Source organism: Manacus vitellinus, unplaced genomic scaffold, assembly GCF_001715985.3.
Source record: "Manacus vitellinus isolate BGI_N305 unplaced genomic scaffold, ASM171598v3 scaffold_9_pilon, whole genome shotgun sequence".
Lineage (NCBI taxonomy): Eukaryota > Metazoa > Chordata > Aves > Passeriformes > Pipridae > Manacus > Manacus vitellinus.
This window is the reverse complement of record NW_021940917.1, coordinates 15724006-15748147: the sequence shown is the minus strand read 5'-3', so window position 1 is coordinate 15748147 and position 24142 is coordinate 15724006. Positions and strand designations below refer to the sequence as shown.

At 39.5% G+C, this 24142-nt stretch overlaps 1 protein-coding gene across 2 annotated transcripts in view; it reads left to right on the top strand.

The window, feature by feature from the left end:
* Positions 1-23173, top strand: part of GAK (cyclin G associated kinase) — a 74517-nt gene extending 51344 nt beyond the window's left edge. The window contains exons 21-28 of one of the 2 annotated variants that reach the window (XM_025896436.2): positions 55-525; positions 2513-2683; positions 9082-9216; positions 9553-9672; positions 12236-12448; positions 13744-13892; positions 15806-15982; positions 17640-23173. In XM_025896436.2, the coding sequence (XP_025752221.1) occupies positions 55-525; positions 2513-2683; positions 9082-9216; positions 9553-9672; positions 12236-12448; positions 13744-13892; positions 15806-15982; positions 17640-17741 (1538 nt within the window). In that variant the 3' untranslated portion in view covers positions 17742-23173. The remainder of the gene's footprint in view (positions 1-54; positions 526-2512; positions 2684-9081; positions 9217-9552; positions 9673-12235; positions 12449-13743; positions 13893-15805; positions 15983-17639) is intronic. The other variant, XM_018086021.3, reaches the window with a different exon arrangement.
* Positions 23174-24142: the final 969 nt, after the last annotated feature.

Sequence of the window (24142 nt, the reverse complement as noted above, 5' to 3'; positions counted from 1 at the left end):
AGCAGAATAATCCTGGTAATCTAAAACTATTTGGTTTTTTTTTTTCTCTTCAAGAAGGAAAAACTCCAGAAAGTGGAATAGAGGACAGTTCATCTAAAAACGATCATGTTCAACTGTCTGATGACAGGGAGGAGAGTGATCCTTCAGATGAGGAGTTCCCTACATTTCCAGGTGAAGAAAGCACAGTAATTGTTGATGAAAAAGACTCTACTCCAGAAGGAGAGTTGCTTTTTGAAGCCAATTTTGAAGCTCCATCTGCATCATTACAAAAATCTCTTCCTGAAGAGAGTGTGGACTTGCTGGGATTAGACTCTGATATATCACCAGAACAGAAACAACCTATCTCGGAAAGAAACTCTTCATCAAGTAATGCAGACTTGTTGAACAATCTCTTTGTGAGTAGCACATCACAGGTTTCAGTAGAGCCCACTGGAGATCTCCTTGGACAAGGAACAGATTTCTTTTTCAGCAATCAGCATCCAGCTGCTACTCAGGGTACATCTTCAGCAGCAGCCATGTCTTCAGGTATGTGAATTTAACATCAGTACTCTTCACCCAGTCAACACATGAAAACTGCTACTTGCATTTGTGCTTAGAAAATGGGTATCATGTACTCATACTATCACAGAGAGTGAAGGCATGTTGGTCTATAGCAAGATTCTGCACAGAATACCTGTTATTTCTGCATGAAGGAAAGAAATTCCGGTACAATATCCAGGTATTTAGTTATGATGCCAGTATCCTATTAGCTTTAAACCATGTAAAGAGAAAAGTATAAAATTTTGAATTTAAAGGAAATTCTTAAAGAATCCATAGCTTTCCCATACAAACATTACATGCTAGATCCTTTTCTAAATCCACATGTAAATAATTTCTCTTGCTAAGGCACAGAATTGTCATAACTTACTGCTTTCTTGAACTTTATGTAAAGCAATGTCATTAGTTGTACAGAGCTGTGCTGCTTAGGTCAAATGTCTGCGTGGGACTTTTAAGTGTTAATCACATAAGACTGCTAGGCAACTGGAAATCCTGTAGATTATTGTTTAAACCAGTGGGATAATGATACTGGTAAAAGATGTTTTCTTGCTGGTTTTACTGATGTTGACAGGTCAATGTCCAGAAAGAAAATGCTACATACTGCTGTCTATTGGGTATTTAAACAAGGTGTTCTGTTCCTCATACTAGTGGATAATCTGCTCTTTGCCACATTACTAAACTTTTGGGAATAGCAATTCTCTGTGTGAAGTTAACAGTAAGATTTCAGGGAACATAATCTGGGGAACTATTACAAGGCTTAGCTTGTTTGTGGAAAGACAATTCATGGGGACTAAAAGCTTTAATATACAGACAAATGCAAAGTGTTTTTCTTGTAGAGCACTTAGATGACTTGAAATATTTCTTTATTTTGAGGCAGTTAGTTCACTATTGAACTTCATTACTGTGGTCAATGAGGAATCATTTTAGTTTTCACATATGTAGAGATCTATAAGAGAGAAGCTTTATTACTTTATATTTCTCTAACCATGCCTTATATCTACTGTGTGAAACACCTGAGCAATAGTCATGTCTGTCTCATTCTTGTATTCATTCTCTTTCAAGGTATTTAATTGAATTATATAAGATAGTTGCAGAAGTGAGAATATTTGGTCACTGTTATATTTCACTTTGCACATCAAAGTTATACTTGAGGTTTTATGTATGTGTGGTGCTACAGTAGGTTTGCTTAGTGACAATCCAGGATTCGTTTGTGAAGTGTTAGTGAGTCCTGTACAATGTCATTACCTCAGGATGTGCTGGGGTGCTATGGCAGGATTATTCCTTCTCTTCAGCTTCTGAGTCCCTGGGCTCTTGAGGGTTTTGACCCTAGAGGGCAGCACAAACAGGAAGATCTCAAGCCATGATTCCAGCTGACTGTCACATGTTACTCCATGTTGACTATAAATACTCTTCCAATTAGTTTTTCTTCACTGTGAGCACTAGAGACCTGTTGAACTCTTACTTCTGTTGGTTTTCATTGACGTGCTTTCTGCCCCAGAATCACCAATGCCTTCAAGTCTAAATGGTAGTATGAATGTTTTACTTGATACTCTTTTTAGTAGAATAATAGTCCATTTTCTTTAAATTTATTGAAGGTTTGGCATTATAGAGCATTTAACAAATGTAATTCTTCTGTTTGTATGCTGATGGTCACACAAATTTAAGGTGTGTCTTAAATGGGTGAAATTAACAATGTTATTGAATTTTATGCAGTCTTACTAAGGATTTGTGTTTGAAGACATAGCTCTTCATATTGTGTAGGGCTGAGATACTTTTTGTAGCAATGCAGAAGTACATTTGGCTAGAGGAAGAGACAGGTGGTGACTCTTGGCCATGAAGAATTTGCAGAAGGCTGCTGTGGTTACTAACATGAACTTTGCTTTTGTCTGTACCCCCAGAGGGAGTAAGGCTTTTTCAACTTTGTTTATTCTAAAATTTGTCATGAGTTAACTTTTGTTTTCTGCTTCCCTTTTAGCTGATCCTTTTGATCCATTCACAATGTCATCAAGTTCAGAGAATCAAGCCCTGTCTGGTCCAGACCTCTTTGGGGACTTCCTTAATCCAACATCAACATCTACAGCAAATACAATTCCTTCCACACAAAGTTCACTTCCACCTTCTTCCAGCTCAGATTTCTTAAATTTAGGTAAGTGTGCTTCTGGTGTTCTGTTTCTCAACAGTTTCTGCTGCTCTGTGTGTTTGTCTTTCAGCTTAGTCAAGGTGGATTAGTGTCTTAATAGATCCACTTGTTGTGATTGCTGTTTTTAATTAGCTCTGTCTTCTGGGAATGCAGATATCAATTCACCAAGAAACAAGGGGGTCCTGTATAATGTCATGCTGCTGGTTATGATGTGAGAGGATTTGTAGCATTCCTAACCTTCTGTTAGGAGCTCGAGTTTCCTCTCAATGATCTTGAACTGAGGGTACACAAACACCTCAAAACTTACTTTATAGCTGACAAAATGCTATGTTGATTGTATTCAGATTTTAAAGATTTTCTGGAAACCTTGGAAAAGAAATGAGCGAGTCAAGTTATATAGTATAACCAGTTCTTAAAATGCAAGCTGAGGCTAGCTTGCACCTTCTTGACCTGAATGCATTCTGGTAATATACTTACAAAGTACATTATGTAATGCTCTAATCTTATTTGTTTCATTTCTTTGATGTATTCCTGGCGAAGCCTTTTCCTTCTGCATTTATTTTAAAATCTATTAATCTTTAAACAAAAAACTTTGGGATATGCTTGATCTTCCTGTCATTCTTTGAAGAAAAGCACACACTTGGAAAAATGTTGCAGTGGTAGAGCCACTTGTGTTAGAGATTTTTAAAATGTGACTTTGGAAGACAAGTGTGGGTCCTCTCCACAGGGATAGGAGTTGTGGTCAGTCTAGAGCTCTTCTCTGCTGCTCTCTCATCCCCACACTGTTCCCCTCCTCCTGTACAGATCCTTCCTACAGGATGCAGTCTTTCAAGAGCAAGGGGTTCTGTAGGCTACAGTCCTTTAGAAAGAGACTGCCACAGGGACATGGGTCTCCCAGAGGCTGCAGCTCCTGCCAGGAATCCGCTACTCTGTGGGCTGTGGCTCCATCCAGGACATGTCCACCTGTGTAAGCTCCTCTCCAGGCCGCAGTGTGGATATTTGTTCTGCTGTGGTCTTCCCTCTGTGTTGCAGGGGAATCTGCTCCAGCACCTAGAGTACCTCCTACCCTTCCTTCACCACTGACCTGGGTGTTTGCAGGGCTGTTTCTCTCATGCTTCTCTTGCTTCTCTCACAGCTGCTGTGCAGCATTTTTTATCCTTTCTAAAAAATGTTTTCCCAAAGATGCCATCATCTAGGGGCTCATTTTTGTCCTTTGATGGCTCTGTTGGAACTGGCTGTGTCCAACGCAGGGAAGCTCAGACCTCTCCTCACACAGACTGCCACCTATAACCTGCAGGTAGTTAGGAATGGTGGTATCACATTGCTTATCCTGAATCCAGAGTGTTTTCTTCCCAGAGCTTATTGCCTGTGGCTCTGACTTGCCCCTCCTTGTTTAGCAGTTGGTCCAGTTGTCCCTGTGTCCGAGGGATGCAGTCTGAGTGTTAGCTACAGACAAACTGAACAGAAAAAAAATGCAATATTTGTCTGACTGAGATGAGGGCTTCCTCCTTGAAATAAAAGGTACCCAGGTGATTGCCCTCTCCTACCATGTCGTTAGGCATTATATTCCAGCTGTAATTGATTCTGCTGAGAAGATCCTGTCTGCTGCTTCCTTTGCAGTGCTTTTGTCTGTTCTGTGGACAGTTAAAAGTTGTATGTTTCAGTTGTATACTTGTATAGTTGCCAGTTTTATGCCACTGTTATTGTCACTGCATGAGGTTACCAAACAGACGATAAATTTGATCAATCCTGACCTATGGAGCATCATCTCTACCAGATTCTGCACCTGGGATGGGACAACCCTGGATATTTGTACAGACTGGGGAATGAGGGCCTGGAAAGTAGTGCCACTGGAAGGGCCCTGGGGGTCCTGGTCAACGGCAAGTTGAATCTGAGTCAGCAGTGCCCTGGCAGCCAGGAGGGCCAACCCTGTCCTGGGGCCATCAGGCAAAGCATCACCAGCTGGGTGAGGGAGGGGATTGTCCTGCTCTGCTCTGACCTGGGGCAGCCTCACCTTGAATATTGTGGCAGTTTGGGGCACCACAAAATAAAAAGGATATGAAGCTGTTAGAGAGTGTCCAAAGGAGGGCAGTGAAGATGGTGAAGGGCCTTGAGGGGAAGCTGTGTGAGGAGCAGCTGAGGGCACTTGGTTTGTCCAGCCTGGGGAAGAGGAGACTGAGGGGAGAGCTCATTGCAGTTACAACTTCCTTGGGAGGGGAAGAGGAGGGGCAAGTACTGATCTCCTCTCAGAAACCAGTGACCAGTGACAGGACCCAAGGGAGCTGCATGAATTGTGTCAGGGGAGATTTAAGCTGGATATTGCAAAAAAATTCATCACCCAGAAGGGGGTTAGGCATTGGAATAGCTCTCCAGGGCAGTGGTCACAGCACCAAGCCTGAGAGAGTTCAGGAAGCGCTTGGACACGTGGTGTGACTCTTGAAGTGTCCTGTGCAGGGCCAGGAGTTGGACTCAATGATCCTTGTGGTTCCCTTCCAAGTCAGGATATTCTGTGATTCTATAATCTCAGCCAAAATCTAACTCACTGTAGACCTCTGGAAGTTATCTACCTGACCTGCTCAAAGCAAGGTCAGGTAGAGCAGGCTGTTCAGCACCATGTCCTTACTGATCTTTAGTATTTCCAAGAATGTAGACTCTGGAGCTGGGCAACCTGTACCAGTGTTGGACTGATCTTATAGAAAAAAATGTGCCCGTTGGCTCTTGCCCTTCCATTGGGCAGCACTGAGAAGAGTCTGGCTCAGTCTTTTTTGTTTCTTCACATTAAGTATTTTTACACATTGATAAGGTTGCCCTCAGTTCTTCTTTTCTCCAAGTTAAACAGTACCAGCACCCTCAGCTTGTCCTCATATCAGAGAGGAGACAGAGAACCCTTACATGTATTAAATTTAAGTTGGAAAAGTAAAAAAAAGTGAATTTCTGCTCTCTAAATGTTTACCTGCAACCTTAAGGAGACCACCATCATTGTTCAGCTGTTAGTAAATTTGAGCAAGTACAGAAGAAAAAGGAGGAATATTTTTACATCTGACTTCAATGCTTATTTTTTTATGCTTACTCTTTCTGATTTTGGTTGATAGGTTGCACCCTGGTAAATGCATTATGATACCTGCTATTTTAATGTAACTTCTGGAGTTTTCTGTCAACACAGGGAAAAGATACTTGAAATGTACTCATTTTCTCTTCAGTCTGTTATACAGTGATTTCCCAGTATTTCTCTGTGGCTATGCAATCTTTATGGAAGTGGAGGAGTTGGGTTAACACTTCATGCTGCTTTACATTTATCTTTCAAATGACAGCTTTTCTATGTGTTCAGCTGAAATGAAGTATGTGTTTGAGCCTTTAACATTCTGTCCAGTTACAGGTATCAATTTTTATCAAGAAAGTTAGGAATATTAATACTTATATTGCTTTTAATATGAATGTGGGAGTGAAAAGACATGATCACTAATAACTGGAAAAGAAGGGACAAATGAGAGAAAAATGGTGTTAAGTGAGCAAAAGAAAGTGCAAACACGAGGTCATTAAAGTGAGAAACAATTTTAAACTCACTAAAAATAAATCAGTAGTAATGCCAATGACCATTAAAAGTAAGCTGTAGTAAATAGATTTGTTGAATCTACTGTTGAAGCAGTAATAAGTGTCTGGAATCAAATTTTAGTGATGTATTTCACTGGCAGTAAATGATTACTAAACCTCTCTAGATACCTGTAGTGTTTCAGTGAACACAAGTTCAAGGATTAGAATTTTAGCCTTGTATTTCTCAAATGTGGCTCGAAATTTAAAATCATAGTAGTTTTAAAATGAAAGACAGTTTTTAGAGAATATCTGGTCTGTTAAGGCATTACGACCTGTAATAGGAAACTGTTGCACAGTTGCTGCTAAACAGCCACGTATTAACAAGGTAATTTAATTTTGTTTTGGATTTGCAACTAGCAGGTCATCTTTAATGCAGGTCAAGTCAGGAACATATTTCCCTCTGTGAGAATGACCTAATTTGGTCAAAAAATAGGAGGAGATGTGGAAGGTGATCAAAAGAAACCTGAGTGACCAGTGTTGTCTTCTCCCAAGTAGAAGTTAGTTTCTGTGACAACTTGTGTGCTCAGACAGGCTTTAGACAAGGTTAAAAAAACCTTGCATCATAATAAACCAGCCTCTTGGTTCGCAGAAAATCCCGTTGTCTTCTGTGATTAAAGGATTTCCTGTAGAGATGACAAGTTAAATAAAGAAAACCTTGTGTGAAGTTGTGTGCAGGATATAGTAAAATGCAGGTCTCTTATTTTGGAAAGCTGGAAAGTGTGATCTGATTACCACCAACTTATTCTTACATCTTAGCTTGGCTTGAGCAGTGTTAGTAAAGAAATAGTTCTTTGCCCTGACCTTGGTGTTAAAAATCTGGTGTAATGCCCAAGTTGTACAACTGAAAAGAATATAGCGTGAGAATGAACGGTTTAATGAGTAATATGTCAACTGTTCAGTATGTTGCACATTCCATTGTTTCAGGCTTTTGTGATAAAAGTGTAGTGGATGTATGTGAGCTCTTACTATTAATAGTGAATTTACTGCTGTACACAGCAGTAGGCTACTTCCTGCTTAGTTCAGAGTGGGGGAGGCGTTCAACTTGACTGCTCTTAAGCCAGCAGTTATAAAACAGCTGATTCCCATAGTGTGTTCTCAATCTTTCAAATGCATTCAACCGTGGTTTACCTCATTCTTATTTCTCTCAACTTGGTTTTATAACAGTTAATTTCATATGTGGCTGTTAATTTTCTTATGCCCCTGTAAAAAAACCCTAGTAATAGCGGAGGTTGTAAGCCAAAACAATTTCTAGCCTAAAAATTGATGCTTAAAATAATTCAAGGCTGCTCGTATGTCCCCTGGGAGGGGCATATAATTGAACAAATTTCTAAGCTGATGAGTGCTGGATACTTTGAGGTTTGTAGCCAGTGACACTGCTGTTTAGCAGATAGCTGGGGTCCTGAGTACTGAGGGAGATACACATACTGTTTCTCCCATGGTTTCAGAGGCAGGGAGATGAAGCTGAAGCCCTGGAGAAGGGGCTGGAAATGGCAGCATTTTATTCTGATGTTTTCCTTCACATGCAGCAGAGAGTAGTGCTGAAATACAGGCTCTTGGCAGATATTTGTTGCAGAGTATTTGATGTATTTACAGCTGTAAGATCTTAGTGTAAATAATATTTAGTAATATATAGTATATAGTTATATATATATATATTAATATAGTGGATTGAGATACTAGAGGGGATATTTAATTTGCTTCTAATTATTTCCTCAATTACAAGGATTTATTATCAATATTCAGAATATAAAGTTGAAAAGCTAAGAAAAGTGAAAGGCTGTGATGTAGTACTCAGAACATTCAAGGCCTCAAAATGTCATTGTTTTTGTAAGGATGGCTGGGTTAACTTTCTAAATGCTTCGTCTTTGAAGTGTCCTAGAACACTGCTGAATGCTTTGGTTTTACTGAAATACAGCCTGTCCTTGTAGCACAGACTCTTGTCATAGCCTTGAAATAGAGATTAGATTCAAGAGTTGTTGTGCTTCACTGTGAGTCTACACAAGCTGAATGCTCAGAGCTGCTGAGGCATGCAGCTTCGAGTGTTCCATACCTAGGAATGGAACCTCATTCTGAGGATTGCTCACCTCGTGCTGTGTCTGAGTGAGCAAGTGGGGAATCATCTGCAAATGTCAGAGATGGCAGCTGTAACCTTCTGCTGGATGCAACACTTTCTAGGAGTTAGTGGAAGCACCCTTGCATCCTTTTGAATGTGACTTTTTTGTTGCCTGTTTTTAGATGCCATGGTGGTTTTGTTTCACATATAGAAAACTGGCTTTTAACCATGGAGCTGTTGATTCTCAGTCTTTTCCCAGAAGAGATCAGCCTTCCTCTTATTAATTGTGTGGGTTCATTGATGTGTTGCATCTGAGAGGGCAATTAGTTGGTCAAGAGCTCCCTTTGTCACAACAGGCTGGGGTTAGGCAAACCTGCAGTTTGAAGTGACCTGGCTCCACCTGTGTAGGACCCAGGCTGCTGAGTGATGAAGAACACCATTCATGAAGTACCACTGGCTTTCTAGCCTTAGTCTTTTGCCCAGGAGACCTAAGCTGTTAAATTCATAGCATTGCCTGTGCATGAAAATATCTTACCTATGAAGTGTGGGGAGTGTTTTAAATATACATGAAGGAATTCCAGTGATAAAACCCTTCTGAGTCCTGTTTGACTGCATAAATGCGTTACTGAGAAATTTAAACAAGCTATGTAATTGATCATTGTAGTAGACGGTGTGGTACCCTTTCTGTTGGTATTAGCAAAATATCCATTATCGTGATGGTTTTCTTAAAAAAAAATAAGATTTCATTTTTCTTCTGTAGGGAATTTGGCACCAGAGCCACCTAAAATATCATCATCTACAAGCCACCCGGATCTCTTAAGCGGATGGGATTCTTGGGCAGATTCCTCAACAAGCAGTAATGTAGCGTCACCACAGCTGAAGCCTGTTAGTGAAGGTATTATAGAATTAAATTTTTCCATTAGAGGGAATAAGGAATACTCCAGACTTGGTCATTTTAATCACTTGACACTGCTGAACACATCTTCATGCATTTTTGCTATGTTGCTTGAATGATGCTTTAATAAGGCACTCACGTAGTTTTTCAGATTTAAGTTCAAGACAGAGGGATCAAATAGTTTCAATTCTATATAGTAATTGTGATTCTTGGTAAAAGGTGTCATGAAGCAGAATGTAGGGGAGGTTTGCTCAAGGTGTTCTGGAAATAGTGCTTTTATTCATTCTCTCAATTTCCAAATAGACCATGTACATCATACATCTTCTTATTATACAGGTCAAGCTTTTACCACAGGGAGCCAGTCCAGTGTGTCTTCAGGTCTGTCTTTCAGCCAGGCGAAATCTCAGAACTTAGATCCTTTTGCTGATCTTGCCAATCTTGGATCTGGTCTTCCAGGTAAGATCTTACTTTTGAGAGACTATGCTTAATGCCCCTACTTTTTTTATTTGCTTCTTGTACTAACAAATGTTACTGATAGCCTATAAGGAAAGTGTTTCCCTTTCATTGTTAACAACCAGCTTGAGGCAATTGCAGAGAGCTGATGAGTAACAAGAAAAGATTGAATTTTACAGATATTGTGTGAAACATCCAAAATAATATTTCAGAAGAAACCACAGCTGTGGTATAGAAACAGTGGAAAATACTTAATGCTTCAGAATCTCGTTGAGATGGTAAGAGAAAACAGAGGGTGCTAATTCAGTAACTGAACCTGAGGTTTCTTACCTAGCATTGATTAGTACTGTGCTTGAAGGATATAAAATGAAAGCTGGATTAAATTAGTTAAATTTGTTAGTTCCAAAGTGACGGTTGTTTTCCTGTTAATTCCGTACTTTTCTTTGAATTCAGTAGACCTTCATGGCTCTGCTGCTCACACCAGGTTTGTAAGATGAGCACAAATCACGCCCATACATGTGCATGAGTGCCAAAAGCATTAGGAACGTTTGTCAGTTTGCAGTGGTGGGCACAAGGAGTTATGGAAGGTAAGACACAACACGGAGTTACACTTGTTCCAGGATGTTATATTCACCTGAAATTCAGGAATTGGCTCTGCAGCATTCTCGAACAGTGAGAAAATGAAGGGCAGCAAAAGGAGCTGAGGTCCTTTCATTTCAGTACCCACACTACCATAAATGTGACCAGCTGCCAAGAGTACAAGGAAGGATTCAGAACAACCTAGTGTTGCTGAATTGCAGAAACATGTTTTTCCCTTAGCTTGTTGCTGATGGAGGTTTTTACTCTGCTGCCCTGGCAGTTAACGTTGTGTGTTGACTTGAGTGCCAGTGGAATTATCTTCTAGAAGCACAAGGTAACGTGCAGTGTTTGACTTCTTTATGTTGCTTGTGCATAATCACTTGCAGAATTCTGATGTTGAAGGAGAGGCTGGTTGGGAGTAAACAAATTACAAAAATTTTCTACTTTAATAATTAACAGACTTGTTAAATCTACAGATCGTGTGACAGTAAAAAAAAAATCAATTTTTCTTTGACTCAAAGATGCAGGTATAGCACACACTGAATCCAGTGGAAGAAATGGAACTGATTTTAGTAGGACTTAGATCAATTCATTAGTCTTTCAGTTACCTTTCAACAGGAAAAATGACTGCATTAAAAAGTAGTCAAATGTCACTATCCTAGTTAACCTTCTCAGACTTGAAATGAATTTTCAAGGCATTATAAGAACTGGAATTCAGACTGAGTGTTGTTTCTTTCATGGGAGTTTTTTGGAGTCCGCATACAAATCGTTATTCTGGAAGAGAATTTATGAGAGTGCAAGCTGCTTACATGTGAATGCTATATAAAACCAAAAGAGGCAATAGCTAAAGGTAGTTAAAAGTACTGTATTAGAGTAGTGGTAGGATACCAATTCTGTTCTGTGGTAGTTGGTGTCATCACTCTCTTCTTTCCTGGGAATGGTCTTGTATAAGGAAGTGGGAGTGTGGTGTTTGAAAACTTTCTGTGGGTAATGAGGCACTGACTTGCCCTACAGGATGAATTTGGTAGCCTTGAAGACTGGAATAATGAATGTAGAATGCTTTGAAAGAATAGTAGAAAGAGATAATTTTTCAGAGTGCGGGGTCATGTACTCTGACTAGTAACAGATTTTTTTGTGAATTTCACAAGTTATAAGTAGCCGAAAACTGAGTTGACTGCAGTTGAGTGCTTTCCTGACAAAAACAGTATATTCCTAGATTATATCAGGTGTTGTATTGAATACTAAGTTGTATCAGGTGTGGTATTTAAAGCTGTAGTAAGGTATCTTGTACATGGCCCAGGGGAAGACATCCTGTTGTGCAAGTTATAACTATAAGCAGCAGCTACAAAAGAGAGCAGTCAAGAGAGCTGAAGTGTGAGGAAACAGCTTTGAAAGAGCAAACTGAGTTTACATTGCTGTGTATACCCAGAGAAGCTTGGGCTGTACCACACTGGGATGATTACAGCAGTATCTCCTGCAGTGCTTTTTTAGCTCATGTGATATTCCTTGTGAATGCCGCTGTAGAATAACGTTCTCATCTTTCCTAAACAGTAGTGCAAGAAATCACTAGAGACTTTTGAAAGCATTCATTTGAAAATGAATATTCTCAATATGCTTACTTTCTTTGATCATGTGCTTAGTTATTCATTGTCCTCTGCATATTAACAAACATTGGGAGGCATAACTACTGTCACAGCCAAATTATCTTCTGGTCTGACACATGCCTGACCCATCAGACAAGAGTGGGTGCTTCTGCTGAAACTGACAATTGAGAACTTGAGTTGTAAGAGGCTGGAAGACTTTCAGTCTCTAGTTCCTGCTGTTCAAGTTAGTTGTTAATGAGACTCTTCTAACTTCATTTTACTCACACTTTTCTGTTACGTTTTCTCATGTATCGTGGCATCACTGTGAGCTCCGTGGTTATATGTCAAGACTAAACTGTTTTACTTGTATTAAACTGAACAACTAACTTAGCATTTATTTTTAGGTTCCTCCAGTGGTGGACTCTTGGGTAGTGGATTTAGTCAGAAGACTGCTCCATCTCAGAAGCTGGGAAATCAGTGGCAGAAATCCCCAAAACCACCAAGTACTTCATGGCAGTCTCAGACTAAATCCAGCACAGCACCTAAGCCCAACTACACAGTAAACTTCAGTGTTATTGGAGGACGAGAAGAAAGAGGAGTCAGAACCCCAAGCTTCGGTAAGTTTTCTGAATGTATTACTTACAGTGGCCCATATGAAGTTAGCTGGGTGCACTGTTGCCTGCAGAAGCTCTTGTAGCTCCATATTTTTATTTACATTTAGGTTGTATGTAGTAGAAAACAGAAAAACAGAAGTTCTTGGTGAATCTGGTGTCCTCCTTTTTGTATCACTGGGTTTAGAAAGGTAAATTTGATCTGTCTGGGGAGAGATGGTTGATAATGTTTCATGTTAGTCCGTTTGTGATACAGGGAAAGGGATGCAACGTTATTCCAAACTAAAAATTAGTACCTACTCTTGAGAAAGTTTGAGGCTAAACTTACTGGAAATTCTTGGGTTTCAAACAGATTTGGAGGCAGGACCAGATGGAATCATACTGGGAGTAATTTAAGATGCTCCAACTGAATAGGCAAACGTAGAGTTATAGGGATGGGCATGGTCTCTTCTACATCAACTTTCTTGGAAAATATTATTTTCCTGGCATGTTGGTATTAGGATTATGCCTCCCTTTAGCTGGCATATAAATGAACAACAGACACTTTATGTTGAAATGATTCTGTTGATCTGTGTCTGGAAAGAAGTGACAGGATGGAGAGGCAGTGGGCATGAGTTGGAGCATGTGGAAGTCTGTAGAACAAGGCAAAAAAAAAGAATTAGCATGATGAAGTGCTGAAATGGGATGTTGTAGTTCCTCTCCCTTGAAAACAGATGGATGTCAACTGGTCAGAGACCTGAGAAATGAACTGAGTTGTCCCTGTTTTGAGTGAAAATTGGACTAGATAACATCCAGAGGCCTCTTCAGAATTCAGTTATTCTACAGTTCTCTGAAATGTGTTGGTTCTATAATGAATATTCCTGTTAGTATTTTATCTCTTCATTATACTGTATAAGTTTCAACACTTAGATGTTGACTACATACTTCTAACTAGAGCAGTTGAAAAACTGCTGCATAGCCATTAGAATTAACTTACAGTGGAAAAATGGAACCATTTCCAAAACCATGAACAGAGAGATGTGTGCTCCCTCAAGTCTACTCCCATTTTTAAAAAAAGAGGGCATGCAAGTGTGCAGTCAGATGGATGCACGTGAGCTTGTCTGTTCTGTTGGACTGAAAGCTTGTCAGTGATCTCTTTTATTCTTGTCCTTCTATTAGTCTTGTGGAATTTATCACATCACTGAAGAATGTTTATCATGGTAGTGATTCGTGCCAGGAGTGTGTTTCTGAGTGCCATATATTTCCCCCATTAACGTATTCTCCTATGTAACTTTTTATTTAATGTTCTTCTCCTTCCATAGGTCAAAAGCCAAAAGTTTCAGAAAATGACTTTGAGGATCTCTTATCTAATCAAGGATTTTCAGCGAAATCTGATAAAAAGGGACCAAAGACTATTGCTGAGATGAGAAAACAAGAAATGTCTAAAGATATGGACCCCTTGAAGCTCAAGGTTTGTTTAACAGTGATTTTGATTTAAGTGAAAATCTGATCTTAGCAGAAGGATACAATGACTAACAGAGAAACTAATGGCCATGGGTTTAACCCCAGATGGTTAAATGCAGCCACTTGCCTTCTACCCACTGAGGTGGGATAGGGAGGAGGATCGATTAAAAAGCTAAAACTTGCATGTTGAGATAAAAATGGTTTAATAACTGAGATAAAGTAAAATAATAGACTGGACTGGGTTGGAATAATAACAATAATAATTTAAGAGAGAGAGAAGAATAAAGCCCAAGAGACACTAGTGATGCACAGTACAATTCCTCACCACCTGCTGATCAGTGCCGAGCCTGTCCCCGAGCAGCAATGGACAGCCCACAGTTGACTCCCCCAGTCTGTGTACTGGGTGTGATGTTCTGTGATATGGAATATCTCTCTGGCCCGTTTGGGACAGCTGTCCTGACTGAGCTCCCTCCCAGCTTCTTGTGCTCACTGGCAGAACATGGAAAACTGAAAAGCCTCTGACTCAGGGGAAGCACCACATAACACACCAATGTTTTAGTTGCTGCTGTCAGCATTATTATCATACTAAAGCCAAAACACAGCACCAGCTACTAGGGAAAAAATTAGCTCTATCCCATTCCGATAAAATAGAACGAAATTTTATCTTAATTTAAATCATGTGACTCTAGAACAATTAGCAGGAACAAGCGTCAGTTAGCAATGAAGTAGCAGTGATAATAGCACAAAAATGTATGGATGGAATGCAAATTTCTGTTTCCTTCAACTAAACTTGGAGAATTAAAGAACGAGTTTTCTTCTCAAACTCCCATTTTTCCAAGCTAGAACTACTGTTTATCTGTAGTGTTCCCATAGGTCTCCTGGGAAAAGATAGATTTAACTGATAATACAAAACCATGCTTTAAAAAAAAGGCAGTTGAGAATAGCTGTCTTCAGGGTGACCACATACTTGCATTTACTGGTTAACAAGTGCTGCTGCTGTCCTAAGAAATTACTAGGAGGTGCAATTCTGGAAATAAGCTATATAACTAATTTGGGAGGTGTTACCTGATGAGCTGTTCAGATTTTTTTTTTTATGTGTTACTCATTGATAACACTGCATAATAATGTACTTTCAGTTTCGTAGCCTTTATGGTGTTTTAGAAAAGTTTGTAGAAGAACCTTGGAGGGGTGCTCTGAAAAGGGAGTGCACAGTTTGTGTGGTTACCTTTTAACACCAATCACTGCAAGTGGAAATAAATACAGATTTTTATTTACCATACTCATTGTTGATGGCAGAGATTGTCATATTACATAAGCATTCAATGAAAACACTATCACTATATAAGTGGCTTGAATATTGCTGTTAAAGTTGGAAATGGCCAGTTATCAGAATAACTTTGTCAGGGATATCTCAAAGAACACTTTAGTTTGTGCTCCTCTGCCAGTTGCTTAAGTAAACATTGACTATTAATATACATGATCTTTTGTACAATGCTTGTGCACTTATGCTTTTTTACAAATCAGGTAAGAATTTTAGTAAATTAACCTTGTGCCCCAATGGGGACAAGAGTAATGTAATTTGAATGTAATATCTAATTGTAACAGATGCTTTTAATTACTCCTGACAATTCCCTTGTCATTGTTTTTACAGAGGTTTGTAATATGTAACTATCTCAGTAATATCTCTTGCAATGACTGAATTTCTGCGGTAAACTAATAACAGTGAACTATTCCTGAGTGGTAGATGAAAAGTTTCACTTTCAGGTGGCTAAAACAGTTGAACTTGGGGAGTGGGTGCACTAAGACAACTGTGCTTGAGTCTTAAAATTGTAATTGTGCACAGAATGAGGATTATGTCTGTAGATAGACTGAGAATCCTTACAGTGCTGCATTCAGTTCTGTATATTCTGATTTTCCCAGATTCTTGAATGGATTGAAGGAAAGGAGAGAAATATCAGAGCATTAATATCCACTCTTCATACAGTGCTTTGGGAAGGGGAAACTAAGTGGAAACCAGTCAGCATGGCAGATTTAGTAACTCCTGAACAAGTAAAGAAGTACTACAGGAAAGCAGTCCTTGTAGTTCATCCAGATAAGGTGAGTGTGGTCCTCTGATCTTCTTTATTTTAGAAGGAATACAAACTGCTTTTACCACACTGTACTAGTCACTGGAAAATGCCCTGCTTCTTGATCAGCACTCTAGGTGCTCTTCACTTTGCTTCTGTTGTCTTCTGAATGTGGTGTCCTGCTGCATTCAGGTAGTCTGGGATTTTTCTTGTTGTCCTGACACAGAACAGAATTCAACAGGTAAGCATTAATAAATGAAACATCCTATGAAAGATGTACTGAGCACCAAAGTCAGTTATGCTGGATTCTCACTGCAGGCAGGTTTAGTGCTGGTTAGTGGAATCTGCCTTGTTTCCATGAGCTGATATTTCAGGTCTTTTAGGACTATGCACCTATAAATGGAGACTCAGAGGCTGCCATAGCAAAACCATTAGGAAAAACCTGCTGAACCTTGTTTACTGAACAATTTTTACTAGAAAAAGTAAACTTTAGTAAACAAATGATCAGATGAAAAGTATGTGATAAGTGCGATATTCCAGTAGTCTTTTTAAAATATTTAATGCATTCCATGGTTTGTTAGTCTTCCAGTGTATGAAGGTACCTTCTTGTTCTGAGCTATTGCTCTGAGTTGTATTTTAGATACAAAGATAAGCACTGAATATACCTGGTTTGAATTTTCAGGCTTGCTGTCACTGGTGGTTCAGTGAGCAATTGTCTCAATTCTGTGTCGTCTTGTGTCCATAACAGAAAAAACCAACACACTCTTTGGGTTTTTTCTCCCCCCTGTCCTTCAGTATTTTTGACTATGTGGCTTCTCTCACCCTTGTGATGTTTTTTTGGTGTTTTCTGGAGGCTCCTCAGTTCATCAGTGTCAGAACACCGCTCTCTTTGAGGCACAGTCTTCTTTCTCACTTATTTTTTTCTGCCACTTATCCATTAAAGCACCCTCTAAAAGAGTCAATACAGTACTGCAGCTGGCAAGAGGTAAGCAGCAGGAGAAGGGGAAGGATACTGGAAAGGGCTCTGAAGCTTCCCTTTTGTGTTGGAAAGAACCTGGTAAAATAATTCCTGTTTTGGGACTGGATCTCTATGAACCACAAGGGTTGGGTTGTGTTGACCCAGAGTCAGGGCTGCTGTGAAATAGGCAGGGAAGCGTGATCAATACTGTCTTTGAGTGTGGAAGGAAACACACAGGAAGTGCAATGTAATTTGTGTTACATGAATTGCATGAATCTTAACATCAGTGACAACCAGCAACAGATTTTACTCCAAAAAATCCCATTCAGAAGGAGTTGTCTTAAAAAGTACTCAGATTTTATCCTTGTGCACTACTGCAAGCTGTCTCAGGAAGCAAATGCAGAAGTTACTTATTTGATTGGTTAAGTGATAATAACTAAAACTTTTTATGGAAAGAGCTTTGAAAACTGTTTTTAGCTAAGTTTCAGTTATTTATGAATTGCACTGTAAGCTTGAAGATGATTTAAGGAATCCAAGGGCTTGGTTTTGTTTAGAATACTTGTGGCAAGCTTTGGATGAGGTTGGAGAGAGTTACGTGTCTGCAAAATTATGTTCACAAATCAGTCTGAAGTTGTTGAATAAGAGGACAAATATAAAAGGAGTGAGATCTTTTCTAAGTCACCTAATTCCTAATATTTTTATGCTTATTATGTGTTCTGTTTGTCTTCAGGCCACGGGACAGCCTTATGAGCAGTATGCCAAAATGATCTTCATGGAGTTGAACGACGCGTGGTCAGAGTTTGAAAACCAGGGATCGAAGTCCCTTTTCTAAAACTTCACCTCTCACAGAACTGCTTCCAGAAACTGGAGCTGAGCATTGTTGTGACTTTATTGCGCCTATGGTTTATGAAGCGCTTTTTCCATGATTTCAGCGCAGTTTCTAGTCATGCACTTAAACGTGGGGATGTATTTTGTAAGATGTAGAGTACAAAGCATTACATAGATCCACTAAGAAAAAAGCTGCTCAGTACCTGTAGAAATCACAGTCTGGGAGTAAAGATTTCTCTTCAGTTTTATATATGAGAAATAGAGTTTTAATGAAGCTAAATAATTTCTGGTATATTAGGATGAATTATAAACCATTCCAACTTCATTGATCTTTGCTGTACCTCTACCTTCCCAAACTTGTCTGTTCCTTCAAGTAGTTTTGTGATTCAACTTTGATATTTGGTGCCTGTCGCCTTCTTCAAAGTGCTGTAGTTAGCAGCAGTGAATTTGCTTGGCTTATCTCAAACCTAAGGGTGTATATTTTCATCTCTATTTTATGTAATCAATCTGATAATCATTCTGTAAATAATGTTTTCTGGCAATACCTGTGTTCCTTACAACAAAGTAACAGTTGTTTAGCCAAAAAGACCTCAGATGTGGGGAAATCAGACAGGGTTGTTCTTGATTTTTACTTTTTTTTTTGTTGTTGTTGTTGTTTTTTTACATATCATGAATCTAGAAACAAATTTTGACTTTAAGGTCTGCATGTTCCTGCTGTTTTATTATTTATTATAAGGTGGTAATCTGACCTGTGCGTATTTTCCTGGTTCTTTAAATGGTGTCTCTTGCTTCTGATTTCATGGAACGTTCCTTTCGTTGCACTTCAGATACTCTGATAGAGATAATTTTATTCTGAAACTTGAAGTGTAAGCTCAAATGTTTTACTGTGCTTTGAGTTGTCTGAGTGAGTATTACATTACTCATTGTCATCTGGAGAGCATTTAAAGTGCTTTAACACGTTTTGCTGCATGTCTGAACTTCTGTGTTTTTGAGATAGGCATGGCATCCGTGTATGTGAAAACATGGGGTATATTTGTTGCATTTCTGCTCACCTACCTTCCATGCACTGCTTAGTGCAAGATGAGTAGAAACACAACTTGGTAACAAAACTTGCCCTGTTTTCTCATCCCTGTTCAGAAGGCACTTCTGCACTAGTGCTGGGGTGGATGAATGCAAATGACCAATGACTGTTATACTCTGTGTAATAAAAAGTGCAGTTTTCATATCAAGTTTGAAAATATTGAAAATTAGTGTTGGAGCATTAAATCCTTGCAGCAGTCTCTTGATTCAGTACAGTTGGGCATTCAAGGGGATATTTTGACCATCTTGCCTTTTTATATGAGAGGGAGACTGTATCATTATCAGAGGTAACTGTTCTGCTGAGTAATATCTGAACAGAAAACACGAGATTTTAATGTCACCTAAACAGTGTGTGGGATGAGATTTTCCACTTCCACACCAGCCCAAGAGCTGATGGGTTAGAGATGTGTGAACCCAGGTTGCAATTTATGGTCTCTAAGCTCTGATCCAACACAGTTACTTATTAACCTCTGGTCAAGGGGTTTGTGTATATTTGCATATATATTCAGCTGCTGTGATTTTTTTTAAATTTTTTTTAAAGATGAAGCTAGGATTAGTTATGGATCAAAAAGTTTGTATATTATTCATAGCTGCAGTTGTATTTCAGTTCCTGCTTTGAAGCAGTCTTAAGTCTCAGTAGATTTCTTCATTAAAGGATAGAACTTACTGTCTGATTTAAAGTAAGAGTTAATCTTTTTTCCTTGGGACAATTCATTAGCTCTTTGTGTATGTGTTTTGCATCCATGGAAATTAAAGGCTTCTGGTGGTAGGATAGGTTTGTGGGAGACCTGCGCGGCTCTTTACAGTTCTAGGACAAATGCTATCTAATAATAGGTTTAAAAAAACATATACAAATATATAATGTCTTTGACTGCAGTCCTAAATACAGTTGAGAGAGAAAGCATTTCTGAGGGAGCTGCTTTGAGTAAGGAAGGACTTAAAAAAACCCCATGTTTGCACATACAGGAGGCTTAATTTTGAGGCACACATTTTTAATTGCTCTTTTCTTGAAATAGGTGTTTAAAAAGTTAAAACCTGAGAACTGGGAGGAAAATACCTTTTCTGGATGATGTCTACATTAATCTGCTTTTATTTCTCTACTCTTGCTAGCAAAATTTTCCTCAGAGAAGAACCTTAGATGTGATTTTAAGCGAGCAGGGAAGCATGAATGGTCTTATCTAGAACTGAAGATCTCTTGAAATTGATCCTCTCTTTTTAAGATTACGGAAAATCATGAACTTTGGTTCTTGCAAGAGCTGTTTGATAATTACCAAACTTTCAGTTGGGTTGACAGAGCAGCTTAACTTACTGAGCTCAACTCAACAGAGATGGCTTAGTCATCTCTGGTTCTCAGTGGGGGAACGGGCTGATTTGCTCTGTCCTGCTCCTTTCTGTGTAGTTGAATTTTGCTGCTAAGATTCTGGGAGATGCTCAGTTTGATAAGCCTTTGAATCCTGATATTGAAACTATTTCAGACAGGTTTGGGTTTTTTTTCTCTTTTAGGTGACTGTCATTTAGCTGTGTTGCATACAAGAATGCAAAAAATGGGGATTTCAGTAAGGCTCTGTAAGCAAACTATAAGTTGAAAATTAAAAAGAAAAAAATAAAAATTCAAATGATGACTATGAACATAATAAACTGAAGTTTTGTTTTCTGTGGAACACAAAGCAGCATGAGGACCACTAAAGGTGTTTCTTAGCGTTAGGCTTATATATAGAATTTTTTAGTTACAGGAACCTGGAAAAGGGAAATCAGAGTACATTTCGTATAAACATATATGAAGTCTTAATGTTGCTTTTAAAGGAGAGGGTCATTTGGAAGAAAAGTCTAGCAATTCTGTTTGAATTAATCTTAAAACAGCAATAAAAAATGGTAGAAAATCTGGGAATAAGAGCTTTTCAATCTTTTGCATACTCTGTACTTTGTTGTTTATTGTCTGTCTGCTGTTTGGAATAGGACTGCACTGAAATGATTACAAACACATTTCACTGTGGCCATATTCTTAGTGTCCACAACCTGAAAGGCTTTTAGAACAGGCTACAGAAAAAATGGTTCATCAGAGACTTGGCTGGATTCTCTCTTTGCTTAAAATGTGTATTTTCAATTCATGCTTATTATTCATTGCGCAGTTGAGTTCTGAAGTGTTGAAGCCGTGCCCTGAAAGCTGAAATTTTTATATCTGCATCTGCCAGCAGCAAAGTTTGAGACTGAGGTGACTGAGTTGTGCCGGTGGGTTAATACCTGAGCCTGCCAGGCTTCGCACACGGCACTTGAAATGCTGCGGTGAAGAAACCTCCTTGTCTCTTCCAGCAAATCGTGGTGCCTTCTCACCCACGCTGGTCACTCCTCTCTCTGGTAGCAACCACTGACTAATGCCATGCATCTGTTGCAGCCTACCAGGGTCCAGTTTTTAAAAAATGAGTAGGTTGACATGGTTATTGCAACAACAAAGAAAAACAAAGCAACAGAGATTAAAGGAAGAGTAGGGAAGAACAGCCAGGCTCTAAACTACATCTGAAATACTGTTTTCTAATTCTCTCTTCATTGACCTACTCCTACCTACCTCTGCTAAAGACAGGTCTAGATTAGTAGAGAAAACCTGTTTTGTAGCCTGCTTTTCCAGCTGTTTTAGAGTGCTGCTGACTGACTGTAGCATGTGGCAGTAGCAAGTCTGGCTTTCCTTTTTTTTTTTTTCCTCAGAAGTTTCTATAAAGCAACGTTTCTAAAATGATAGGGCAGGTTTCCACTAGTTCTTTTTTTAATTAAATTGCTCGTTACATTGCTGTTAGATCTGGAGAGTCAGGCATAACTTTTTAAAATAGAGATCTGTGAAGAAAAATTGGTGTTAAGAGTGTGCGTGACTGGAACCTGCCTAATGGAGGTGAGTGATGTATTTTGACCATGTTGGAGGAAGTCATTTGGTGTCTTCAACCTTGGCATGCCTGTTTGGTGTTTCCTAGTGCTGTCAGAGTTCCTTAAGAGCAGTGAAGAGTGTTAGTGGTCAGTTAGACATAAAGCCTGGAAGGAAAAGGTCCTCTGCACTTAGTTGGGTCAAGTTCAGATATTTTGTGGATCAGTGGTAGTTTCCTTCAGCAAAAACATGGAAAACCTACAACAGTGCCGATGGAGTACATTTCCTTGGAACAATGGCAAGGTCCTTGGTGTTGCACTTGTGAGGGTAACTAGTGCTCAAAAAAATGCCTTGTTTACCTCCATTTTCTTGATAATTCGAGAGAGTTCCTCCAATGTCTTGCCAAGCACAGAGCAATAGTTCCTTTCTGAATGCAGGCTACATCTCAAAGCTTGCATTGGCACAAGAAGAGTATTCTGCACAAACCAAAGCAGAGTTTGAGTGCAGCTGAAATCTCATCTGCCCTCTGGGACTGCTGGGTTACATGCACCATCCCACCTCCCAAGGCCAGACCAGTTTCCCCAGCAGTGCCAGTGTGTTTGCATAGTAGTTGGCCACTGCATTCTCTGCTGTTCACAGGATCGTTTCAGGGATGGGATAAATGTGGGAACTTTGTTGCCCCTTAGCTGTGTCCTTAATTGTCTTAACAATTGCAATGTAACGTCTGCTCTGTAAAGAAGTTCAAATTAACCTTGTATGAGTCATTTGACATTTTCTGTCAGGAACTTCCAGGCGATTGACCTGCGAAGCTGTGAAAGGAATGTATCATTTCCCACCCTTCAAGTCTGTCCCTGGTGCAGAGCAGTTCAAGCTACTAGTGACAGGGAGCTGAGCTGTGCTTCTGCCCTTGATCAATCTTGCAATGCTTGCTTGCTCGCTCTCTGTTTGGGTGAGCTTGCTGTGGGCTGCAGTTTAGACTTCATTAAGCTTCCAACATACACTCCAAAAACACAAATTCAGTTATTTTTTATGAAGGATACATGTTGTCATAGAAGCTTTTATTACCAAAAGGGGATTAAGAGGCATCGTGAGAACTCCCAAAACTCTTTAGTGGAATGTACTGTATATTTGCAACGTAGATTTCTAGAAGTGATTGTCTTCTCTGATAAGGTCTTAGCTTGCTCTGAGATCCTTATTGTATTTATCTGTAGTTGTGATTGTACTTTCTATACTTGTGGTTTTTTTCTGGTTTGGGGTGTGTGGAAGGACAGAACAGACACTCCAGTCCTTTTTCTTTTGCTATCTTTCATGAAATGCAATTGTATTGTGTAATTTTGCTACTAGTGAAATGAAAATTATACCTGTATGTATATAAAGGTAATATAGTCAAATTAAGCCTTGTTTAAAAGTAGATTTAATGTTTGGTTACAATGTCCTTGAACAGAATATTTTGCTTTGAAATGTATTACAACCTAACCAGTGATCAATTAAAACAAGCAAAATGACTTTGTATGTTTCCTTCTTTAGCAAGAGAGAACACCCAAAGCATTTCCACTGCCCCTTTCAGAACAATATGCATATATTAGAGAAATGGTTCTCATTAGTGTGTTCAAGGTGGCTGAACCTGTTGGGAACCAAGTGGCTCTTCAGAAGTGTCTCTTCTGTTGGAGGGGTGTCCCTGCAGTGTTCTCTGGGATTTGGCAGCTCAGTTTTCCAGACTGCCTGTGCTGGGTTTTGGGGTTCTTGCACAGGACCTGATGTGGTGCTGTTCTGCTGCCCAGGGGAAGCTCTTGCCTACGTGTTTGGCAGTGATCAAAGGGAAGGGGAGCAAGAGCAAGGGGACAAGCCTGAGGCAGGAGGGAGGAATGAGCAGCCTGTAGAGATGATGGGGGAGTGAGATATGGTGATGAAGGACTGCAGATCTCAGAAATCTGGGGGAATACTGGATGGCAAAGGGTGAGTTGCTGCTGGGAGAATACTAGCAAGGTGCTCAGAAGCATCTTTTGGCTCCCTGCTCTCAAACTAGGATGGACAAGCAGAATCTCTCATAGTTGGGAACAAGTCACTTAGTGACACTGAGAAAGTTTCTTTAAAAGTTAAAAGCACAAGAGTATAGGATTACCACAGGGGTTCCCCAAGGAGAAGTGTGGAAAACAGGATCTAGGAGAGTGGACAGATGTGACCAAAGAAGGATGGGTGGAATGTGCATGGGTCAGGAAAGAGAAGTATTAGCAAGCAAAGCAAACACTGTTAGGGAAAAGCCATTGCCATTGATTAATGTTTTTCATATTTTGCCTACTACTTTGAATAGTCTGTTGAGTTTACATGAACTTAAGATAGGTCTTTCAGCACCTCACTGAATAATCCTTCTCCTTATATCCTGTACAGAACATGCTGCCACTTTTGCTGTGAGTCAGTTTACTCCTAACGTGCAAAGGTGCTGAAACATGCATTGATACCTACTTCCAGTCCTT